We start from the raw sequence: 12,005 nt of genomic DNA on the forward strand, positions 1-12,005 counted from the left end.
GTTGTTGGTGGAGTTAGAAATGAACCTAGTTTGATGTGGCCTAGATGGCGTCATGATTGATTCTTGGGTTGAAATGGCAGAATATCATTTTGTTGCCACTAAAATGTTGCCTGAGAAGTGTTTACACAGACTAACAGGCCTTTGTACCAGCAGACAAACCGCTAGAAGGATCTGTTTGAGCTTATTAAACATGCCAATTGAGGCTTGGTCCTCTTTAACTGCTTGTATCGCACAACTGCGCCATTTAGCCGTAAGTATCATTAAACATTAATGTCTCATCAAACCATTTATGGCCAACAACATTACATCTCAAGGTGATCTTGGGATTCAGTTGAGGAAATCCCACTTTGAGAGTTTGATTTTAAGATGATTCATATGAAGGCAAAGTTAAATTAGTTCTATGATGACTGAGGTAGAAAAACTGCCATTAAAAATCCTAAAATCTCTTCCACGCTTTCGCTCTAGAGCACTCACAGCACTGCCTGCAATGGATATGAGCTATTGCTATGTCAGAAAGTCATCTTAAATATAAAACAAAGACTGCAGCAGCTGTGAGAACATTAATTATTGATCTTAGATTTAGAGAGCGAGCCAAGAGCCAAATGCAGGATTGGTGGATACATGAAGCTGGTCAACTGTAACATAAACAACGAAAAATGAAAAATAGCCTGGTGTTTTCCTGCATTAAGAGCAATCAGAATCCATTAGTGTGTTAACGCATCATTTTTTTCCTTTAACAGAACGCTGGGATATAAAAACCGTTATGTAAGAGTTCCAGATGGACATCTGTGGATCGAGGGAGACCATCACGGCCACAGTTTCGACAGCAACACATTTGGACCGGTAATCAATTAATTGATGCTTGCTAAGAAACAAAATCTCAGTCAACATTGAAGGAGAGAAACAAGTTATATACTGTATAGGGGCCATAATTACTCGTTCTCTTCAAAAAAGAAATAATCCGTATTTAAACAAAATATATTAAAAAAGATATTTGGAAGAATGTCAGTAACCAAAAAGATCTCACCCCCCCATTTACAGTGGGTACGGAAAGTATTCAGACCCCCTTAAATTTTTCACTCTTTGTTATATTGCAGCCATTTACTAAAATCATTTAAGTTAATTTTTTTTTCCTCATTAATGTACACACAGCACCCCATATTGACAGAAAAACACAGAATTGTTGACATTTTTGCAGATTTATTAAAAAAGAAAAACTGAAATATCACATGGTCCTAAGTATTCAGACCCTTTGCTCAGTATTTAGTAGAAGCACCCTTTTGATCTAATACAGCCATGAGTCTTTTTGGGAAAGATGCAACAAGTTTTTCACACCTGGATTTGGGGATCCTCTGCCTGGGCCATTCAAGAACAGTCACGGAGTTGTTGTGAAGCCACTCCTTCGTTATTTTAGCTGTGTGCTTAGGGTCATTGTCTTGTTGGAAGGTAAACCTTCGGCCCAGTCTGAGGTCCTGAGCACTCTGGAGAAGGTTTTTGTCCAGGATATCCCTGTACTTGGCCGCATTCATCTTTCCCTCGATTGCAACCAGTCGTCCTGTCCCTGCAGCTGAAAAACACCCCCACAGCATGATGCTGCCACCACCATGCTTCACTGTTGGGACTGTATTGGACAGGTGATGAGCAGTGCCTGGTTTTCTCCACACATACCGCTTAGAATTAAGGCCAAAAAGTCTCTCTTGGTCTCATCAGACCAGAGAATCTTATTTCTCACCATCTTGGAGTCCTTCAGGTGTTTTTTCATGTGTCTTGCACTGAGGAGAGGCTTCCGTAGGGCCACTCTGCCATAAAGCCCCGACTGGTGGAGGGCTGCAGTGATGGTTGACTTTCTACAACTTTCTCCCATCTCCCGACTGCATCTCTGGAGCTCAGCCACAGTGATCTTTGGGTTCTTCTTTACCTCTCTCACCAAGGCTCTTTTCCCCCGATAGCTCAGTTTGGCCGGACGGCCAGCTCTAGGAAGGGTTCTGGTCGTCCCAAACGTCTTCCATTTAAGGATTATGGAGGCCACTGTGCTCTTAGGAACCTTAAGTGCAGCAGAAATTTTTTTGTAACCTTGGCCAGATCTGTGCCTTGCCACAATTCTGTCTCTGAGCTCTTCAGGCAGTTCCTTTGACCTCATGATTCTCATTTGCTCTGACATGCACTGTGAGCTGTAAGGTCTTATATAGACAGGTGTGTGGCTTTCCTAATCAAGTCCAATCAGTATAATCAAACACAGCTGGACTCAAATGAAGGTGTAGAACCATCTCAAGGATGATCAGAAGAAATGGACAGCACCTGAGTTAAATATATGAGTGCCACAGCAAAGGGTCTGAATACTTAGGACCATGTGATATTTCAGTTTTTCTTTTTTAATAAATCTGCAAAAATGTCAACAATTCTGTGTTTTTCTGTCAATATGGGGTGCTGTGTGTACATTAATGAGGAAAAAAAATGAACTTAAATGATTTTAGCAAATGGCTGCAATATAACAAAGAGTGAAAAATTTAAGGGGGTCTGAATACTTTCCGTACCCACTGTACTACCATAGTATTAGTTTTTATTTTTCCTAGTATAGTAGTCAATGGGCGGCGAGATCTGTTTGGTTACTGACATTCTTCCAAATATCTTCCTTTGTGTTCAGCAGAACAAAGAAACTCATACAGGTTTTGAACAACTTGAGGGTGAGTAAATCATGACAGAATTTGCATTTTTGGGTGAACTATTCCTTTACGTTTTTTGACTTTTGGTATGAATATGTTAGCTTTAAGGTTATCTAAAAGCTAGTGTGCTCCAAAACAATGAGAAAATTTGCATTTAGAAGATATAAGCTGCGGCTAAAATTGGTCACTTGTTCACACAATTGCTATTTTCTACATGGTGAATGGCACATAGTGCACTATATAGGGGATAGGGAACAATTAAGACAGAGTGGATGATATCCGCGAGCCAGCGCAGACCACAAAACATATCAGACCCATTTGAATTCTGCACAGAATGCTATATTTTAAAGCGATATGGAGGAGATTAGGAGGAGAAATGGTTAGAGATTAAGAGCCCATCCAGGCATGTATACTACATCATTTTGAGTCGGTTTCAGTGGTTTCGTGTGTACGCAGATATTTCTTGAGACGACGCTGTGTTTACGGAATTTTTTTTTTTAGAACGAGGGGAAATAAGATCGGATAAGGGAAGCTCTGGCTTCATGTGGATGTGGCCTAAGAGAAAACTGAGGCTTTACCAAGCTCAATGGCTCTGGCGAGCTGTGATATAAACTAAATGCTATTAGCTATTTTAAAAAAGGGGAGGAGCTGTTCGATATGTCCCGCCCTGTCTTCCTGTTTCAGTGGAAATTACGTCAACACATTGAAAAATGATGCGCATTTCAATGCTCTTCAGTGGGTCTTTAATACTTTCATTAAGCAAGGATGCATTAATTTGATCAAAAGTGACAATAAAGATGCTTATAATGTTGCAATAAATCTTGTTCTTTTGAACTTTTTATTAATCAAAGAATCCTGAAAAAAATATATCACATCTTCCACAAAAAATATTACTGTTTTAAACATCGACAAATAATAATAATAAATGTTTCTTGAGTAGCATAAGAATAGAATAATTTCTGAAAGATCATGTGACTCTGAAGAATGGGGTAATGATGCTGAAAACAGTTATTTTAATAATAATATTTAACAATATTATGGTTTTACTGTATTTTTCATCAAATAAATGCAGTCTTGATCATAAGGTACTTTTTACTGACCTCAAACTTAATAGTAGTGTAAATAGCGTACATAAAAGTTAAACATAAAACATGCAATACAAGTATTCAGGTAGTCATTTTCTCATGTACCTCCTTAGATATTATACATTTGTCTGATTCCATAGGTGACCAATGGAAACTGTCCTTCAGGCTGCCGTTTCAAAGGATCTTTTCTGGAATCCACCACCGTAGGCAGATTTAGCCACAAATAGATGTGGTTATAAAAAATTCAACAAAAAAAAGACAAAGATTGCCACTTTCTGGGGACTTCTGTTAACAGCCTTGATGTGCTTGAATACCCCTGTCTGTAATGTATATAGATTGAGGTATTATTGGTTCTTTGAAGATGCTTCTTTGCTGCACGGTTCCTCAGATACATTATTAAACAGAGGAGTGATTCCTTTTCCCATCTCAACTCAGACTGTGACATACATAACTCACTACAGTCATTCACAATGCATCAAGATCTGTTGCTCAGATTCGTCCTTGAAATGTTTTAAATGTTGGGTTTTGCTTACTTGGACCGAGAAAGAAAAACAAATGGTCCTGTCTGTTAAGTCACTGACTCAGCATGATTTTGTTGCGTACCTTCAGATTCAATGGTTTTGTACTCGCTGAGATTTTCAAGTGTTTGTCCTCAGGCGGATTTTTAATGATGCTTCTTGTCAGAAAGCAAATGAATACGTTTCTCACTGAACCACATACTTCCTAGGTTTTCTTTATTATTGTTTCACATCCATTACCCAAAACGCTTTTGGTTCTCCCCAAAGACCAGGCCGGAACATGCAAGGGAGGGGGGTGTGAGATGTATTTGGCGAAAAACCATCAAGTCATATATCACTAAGCAAATATTCTTGTTGGATGTTTCAGGCAATTGCTTTCACTTTTGTCAGTACAGACTGCGCCGTTACCTTGACTTGATGTATTATGCAGCAAGATGTGTGTGTTTACGTGTGTGTATGAATTTTTTCACTTAATGCACTTTTCAAGGCAACATTTAAATCTTTCAGAGAATTTAGATTGATCTTTAATGCTGCGTAGGCTTCTAATGTTGGATTATTTTTATTCTGAAATACTGAAAGACTCCAACGTTTCACAAAGCACTGATTGAAAGTCAGGTCACAAAATCCTGACTGTCTGAGACTGTTTATTTTGCCCACAAAACACTGCAAAATGTCACACGGATTCGACTCAGACATCCAATTTGTGGACTTAAAGGTATAGTTCAGCCAAAATGAACATTTTGTTATCATTTACTCACCCTTATAGGACTAGGACTTTCTCCTTTTTGTACTTTCATTGTATGGACACAAAAACAGTTATTTAAATTACAAGTAGGCCTACTTAAATTAAAGTATTTTACATCTTTAAATATCTTCTTTTTTTGTTCCACAGAATAAAGAAAATACAACATTTTTGGATGAAAAATCCTTTTAAGACTGAATCAGAATTATCATCGTAATACATAATACAAAATTTACTGCACTATTTTATAATCAATTCTTATTCTAATCTTGACAAACACATATCGTTGGAAAGGTCTGAGACTCTTTGAGACTGTTTTGTGATAGAAGTGATATTGTGACACAAATGTATTTATTTGTTACTCATCAAAAAATTTTTGGTATAGCACCTAAACAAAATCTCCTAGGAACCATAATTTTTGTGATATCAACTTCAAATTTGGAACACAGTTTGATTAGACATATAGCTTTGATTTTATAGCAATTTTAGAGTCCAGATTATTTTGAAAAACATACATTTTGTATAAAATAAAGCATGTTTCATACAGAACATTTGCTTTACTGTAAACTTAAACTTTTAACTCTTTAATTTTTTTTTTAATAAAACTGTAACAATCCGCTCAGTGTCTTCTCTATAAAGAGACCAACCTTTGGTTTGTATTCCAAAGCATTCATGAATTATAAAATTTACATTTGGATAGTGCATTTTCACGTCTATGTTCAAAACAGGGGTGACCGTTAACAGGTTAATCAAAACTATATAGACAAGTGGTGAAATGGGCCTACCCGCTTTGAATTGTGGCCCACCCGATTAGAATTTAATAATTTTGCAAGAAAAAAATGCCTGAGTTACAGCAACTTCCTGTTTCATTGCATTAATAGCATGCTTTAGCACTTAGCTAAGTGTTGCTAGCATGTTTCTAGCATGTTGCTAGCCTATTTAACACTTGGTGACACTTTATTATGTTGCTAGGAGTCCAAAACAGTGTTAAACATGTCGTTTCCTGTTGCCAGCTGGTGTCGCTATGATGACTATAACTGAATATTAACAAAAACTATAATTGTAAATAAGTGATACTAAAAAAACATTGGACTGGTAGGATTCCTAGATTCTTCTCAGAGCTTCTCTTCGGTATTTTAAACTTATATTGTGGTCTTGTCATGCTGTTAAAGATTTGTGAGGTCTGTATCATCCCCTGCAGGTGAGTACATTATCACCCCTTCAAGTCCTTCCAAACCCTGCAGGTATTTACAATACCCTCCAAATCAAAGTTTTTGGGAGCTTGTTGGAATGTCTTCCATGTCCTTCTGGCTATAAAAAAGCAATGAGTTTCCTGTTCTCTTCTAGCTAGAGATATATTGCTTTGTATTCACTAGATGAGAAGAGCATCTAATTCTTGTTCCAGTTGATCTTTGCCTATCAAAAGCTACTTTCTTCTTAAGAAATCGACCATTTTGTTTGATTTTATAGAGCTTCTTGTGGTAGTTTAGCTTGATGATTCTGATCTCCACAGGTGTCTCTCGGTCTTGTCCACGGTCGGGCGTCTCACATCATCTGGCCGCCCAGTCGGTGGCAGCGGATCGAGCCGTCTGTCCCCTCAGACAGAAGACCGCTGTTAAACTGGGATGGAGCAACAGAGGACAGTAATGATGACTGAAATGAAGGACAACCATGTTAACCCTCATGTACAGTTAATGTAAAGTCATGTGCTGTGGACTATAGAAATGTTCTTGTTGAAACCATGTGGGTCAAATCAGAGCCCAAGAAAGACTATAAAGTATTTAGCCCTAGTTAAGGCAGATATTGTCAGCTGTACATATTCTTGACCCTTTTGTCAGGTCTGTGCCAGGGTGATGATAAAATGGCATACATATAAAGGCAAAATCTATTATACACATAGTTTTTAGTAATAAAGCACATTGTCATACAATCATTTGCCAAATGATTCATTTCTAAAGGTGTATATATATATATATATATATATATATATATATATAAATTCTTCAAAAATAAAAAGATCTTTACTCTAGTCTTTTGTGTCACATTATCCTTCAGAAATTATTCTAATATGCTGATTTGGTGCTCAAGAAACATTTATTATTATTATTATATATGTTGAAAACAGTTTTGCTGCGTCATATTTTTGTGGAAACTATAATTACTGTCACTTTTGATCAATTTAATGCATTCTTGCCGAATAAAAGTATTATTTCTTTTAAATTTTAAATTTCTTTCAAAACAAATCTAATGACATCAGACCTGAATTATATATATATATATTCAAATTTACAAAACAGACCTAATTTTAATGATTAACTGAAAATTACTATTTTAAAAACCCATAAGAAACATTCATAGAGAAAAGTAGCATTTAGTGTGTGTGTGTGTGTGTGTATATATATATATATACACATATATATATATATTATATATATATATATATACACATATATACATACATTATATATATATATATATATATACACATATATACATACATTATATATATATATATATATATATATATATATACATATTTATATATATATATATATATATATATGTATGTGTATATATATATATATATAATGTATGTATATATGTGTGTATATATATATATATAATGTATGTATATATGTGTGTATATATATATATATATATATATATATATATATATAATATATATATATATATATAATTAGTTAAACAAGTTATAATACTTAATAAAATGTGAATTTTTGAGATACAGCTATTTAAAAATCTAGAATCTGGGGGTGCCAAAAAAATCTAAATATTGAGAAAATCGCCTTTAAATTTGTCCAAATGAAGTACTTAGCAATGCAAATCCACTCACAAAAATACATTTATGGTAGGAAATTTACATTTATCTTCATGGAACATGATCTTTACTTAATATCCTAATGATTTTGGGCATAAAAGAAAAATTGATAATTTTGACCCATACAATGTATTGCTATTGCTACACATATACCCGTGCGACTTATGACTGGTTTTGTGGTCCAGGGTCACATATTGTTTTTTATATATATATATATATATATATATATATATATATATATAGTCTTAATAAAATATAAAATAAGGTAACTTTACCTGCGACTGGTGTGTGCCTAAGTGACTAATAAAATAAAATGCTCATGAGATTTAAACTCATTAAATCTTGGTGTGGTTATAATCTTTATGTCAGCTGTTTGCAACTTCCATTTTATGGCAATGCATTTACTAAGTCAAATTAAGCCTCTGCTTTTGTCATATCTGCTATACCCACCTGTTCTGTGCTGTGGATAAAGTATTTTCATATGCACAGATCCAATGTAAAAGCACAAATGGCTGCATTTTTGTATTGATCCTGTGCTGCCTAAGATAGATTTGCACTTAAATGCTATAGCTATGAATTTTCCGATTGCCCTATAAGACAGCCTTCCTCGAGGAGGTTGAACATCATGCAAGACTAAACTCAATAGGATTTAATGTGAGTGGCCACAGGTCAATACGGATATTCGCACAAGGCTGTGATGAGTTCAATGGCTGTCAAACATAAATCAACACAGACAGCCCTAGGGCTGAAGTACGCCGGGGAATAGGCACAAATCTTAGGATACTGCCGGAACCGAAGATAATGGAGCCGCAGCCAAGCGGGGCTTGAGGATTCTCGATTCGAAACGGTGTGTGCGTGTGCACGACAGAAACGAGTTTTTCACGTCTGACATTCTGCGTTCCTTGCCCATTCGAAGTAAATAAGATGTCTTGCATTGGTGACGAAGCATGATTTCAATATCAAGCTTTTAATCTTCTCTAGAAGGACACGGGGAACGAGCATGTCATAGCAGCCTATTTCAGTGCCCACAAAGCTCTTCAGAGGGGAAGCAATTTCTCATTGAACATGACAACCGCATTACATACCCACGAGAGGAAATTGAAGCCCCAAATTGAATTTACCTTACAGAGTGAAAGAGATGTGCACCTTCACATGTTGATGTAAATGCAAGCTGAACTGTGTTTCTTTCCCATTAAGCTGTTTTGTACTGTGGATACTCGCATGTAGTTCACATCATGTGTTTTTTATGTTTTAAATGGGCTTAAATGGCGCATTCCAGACAACTCGGAATTTGGAATTCTCCCACATCCTGCTTGAAAATGACAACTGGAACATCCAACATACAAACTTAAGGTGGTAAATGGTAAATCAAATCCCAGAGAGATCATTCAACGTCATTTCCAAAATGATGCCAAACATAGTAACTTTCCATTGGTTGTTTTCAAGAGGAGGTGGGAGAATTTAGAGATCTGAGTTGACTAAAACACTTTGGGGTCAGAAGTGGGAAATATCAGCTTGATTATTCCCAACAGTTGTGTAAAATGTAAACTCTGGGGAAAAAAAAAAAATATATATATATATATATATATATATATATTTTGAAAATGATTTTTTTTTTTTTCCTTACAATAAAAGTGGATGGGGACTGGCGCAGCCGTAGTTCCTATTCACTTTCATTGTGTGGAAAATATCTGCTTGGACATTTTGAAACAAAAAATACTTCTTTTTGTGTTCCATAGAAGAAATAAAATCATACAGGTTTGGAATCACGTGAGGGTGAGTAAATTGTGAACTGTCCCTTTAAATTTCCTTTTTCATAGACATTGTATATTGTTATGCCATATGTTCAGGTTAGAATGCCAAACTGGTTTCATTTAGTGTTTACTTTGTTAGTAAAATACACCCACAAACAGATGAAAAGGCCACAAAGCTCAGTTATATGTGTGACGCAGTACTATAGGGAATATTTTTAATATTTACTGTGCAGCTGTGCTTGGCACTGGAATATAAAGGACTCTGTCTTTACCTTAATTTGAAATGTATTCATATTCAAAGTCAATGCATAAAGTTGTACCAGACAGACTGCAGAAATGAATTATGCAAAGGCAAGATAAGGATAATCTTTTCTCGACCCTCAGAGTCACTGTATGATGTTGTGTCATTTTAAAATGATAACAGTTCTTATTATCTTTCCAGAAAAGACTATATAAACTATCAGGCAAAAGTTTGAAATTATTAAGATTTTTAATGTTTTTGAAAAAGTCTCTTATGCTCACCAAGGCTGCATTTTTTTTTTAAATAATAGTAATAAATACAGTTAAACCAAATAATAATAACAAAAAAATTAAATAACTGTTTTCTATTTTAAATATATTTTAAAATGTAATTTATTTCTGTGATGGCAAAGCAAAATTTTCAGCATCATTACTCCACAGTCTTGAGTGTCACATGATCCTTCAGAAACCATTCTGAATCATGCTGATTTGTGTTCAGTTATTTTCAGTTATTAGTGTTGAGGTACAAGTAACTTGAGTTACGTAATCAGATTACTTTTTTCAAGTAATAAAGTGCATTACTTTTAAATGTATAACAAAGTATCTGAGTCCATTGCTTTCATATTTATACACTGACAGCTCTCCTCTCCCCATGTTGAGAGAAATTTTGAGTAAACGCAGAGGTGTTGCGTGCACTGTTTGTAGATCTTGACTAAATGTGAGCAGGCATTTACTCATAACAAAACAGATTTTCCTCAAAATGAATAAAAACTGCAAAAAAAAAAAAAAAAAAAAATGCAAACTCAAAATATTATGCAAACCTGCATTAATTAAATATGTTAAATACTTTAAGTATTTAATCTCACTTTAATTAAAAATGACTTTAGATAAACATCACTTTGTGTTCCCTTTTTTATATATATATATATATATATATATATAATATATATATATATATATATTACCGAAGAATGTTAAAGTTTCTTCTCCTGCTTTATATTCTTCTGTATTCCAGAATGGCAGCACAGCTGAAAGGTTTGTTTGAGCTGCACCCTCTACTGTACAGGCGTGAATTTGCATTTCCTTTAGCCTGAGGCTTATTCATTTCACTTTTGGTGTGAAAGAGCCTTGTTATTAAAAAACAAACAAGCAAGCCCAGCCCAGGTGAGAAAAAGCAATGCAAAAAAGTAATGTAAACGGTACAGTTCAGTACGGTACAGTACAGTACGCAATTATTCTAACGTTCTGGGAACATTCTTTTTAGGTTTTCTTTTTGCAACCAAAAAATATCTTTCCCAGAACGTTGCAGTGTGGTCATCATTCAATAATCTAGATAACCCCTAAATAATTGTTAGTGGAACATTAGTATAACGTTAGAATAAGGAGAACGTTAGAATAACATTAGGGGAACGTTAAAATAACGTTAGAATAATGTTAGAATAACGTTAGGGGAACGTTAGGGGAACGTTAAAATAACATTAGAATAACGTTAAGGAAATGTTAGAATAACATTTGGGGAATGTTAAAATAATGTTAGAATAAAGTTAGGGGAACATTAAGGGAACGTTAAAATAATGTTAGAATAATGTTATAGGAATGTTAGAATAACATTAGGGGAATCTTATAATAACATTAGGGGAACGTTAGACTAACGTTAATGGAACGTTAGAATAATGTTAGATAACGTGCGAACGTTAAAATAACATTAGAATAATGTTAAGGAAATGTTGGAATAACGTTAGGGAAACGTTAGAATAATGTTATAGGAATGTTAGGGGAACGTTAAAATAACATTAGAATAATGTTAGAATAACGTTAGGGGAATGTTAAAATAACATTAGAATAAGGTTAAGGAAACGTTAGAAGAACGTTAGGGAAACGTTAGAATAACGTTAGAAGAACGTTAGGGAAACGTTAGAATAACGTTAGAATAACGTTAGGGGAACGTTAAAATAACGTTAGAATAATGTTAGGGGAATGTTAGAATAACATTAAGGAAATGTTAGAATAAAGTTAGGGGAACTTTAAGGAAATGTTAGAATAACGTTATAGGAATGTTAGAATAACATTAAGGGAATGTTAGAATAACGTTAGGGGAATGTTAGAACAACGTTAAGGGAACGTTAGAATAATGTTAGAATAATGTTAGGGGAACGTTAAGGAA

The 12,005-nt window shown here is 34.8% G+C and overlaps 1 protein-coding gene across 3 annotated transcripts in view; it reads left to right on the forward strand.

The window, feature by feature from the left end:
- Window positions 1-12,005, forward strand: part of immp2l (inner mitochondrial membrane peptidase subunit 2) — a 104,723-nt gene that overhangs the window by 89,017 nt on the left and 3,701 nt on the right. The window contains exons 5-6 of one of the 3 annotated variants that reach the window (XM_051884261.1): window positions 741-843; window positions 6,522-6,938. In XM_051884261.1, the coding sequence (XP_051740221.1) occupies window positions 741-843; window positions 6,522-6,665 (247 nt within the window). In that variant the 3' untranslated portion in view covers window positions 6,666-6,938. The other 2 variants (XM_051884262.1, XM_051884263.1) reach the window with 2 other exon arrangements.

Source organism: Ctenopharyngodon idella, chromosome 24 (genome assembly GCF_019924925.1).
Source record: "Ctenopharyngodon idella isolate HZGC_01 chromosome 24, HZGC01, whole genome shotgun sequence".
In the NCBI taxonomy this organism is placed as follows: Eukaryota; Metazoa; Chordata; class Actinopteri; order Cypriniformes; family Xenocyprididae; genus Ctenopharyngodon; species Ctenopharyngodon idella.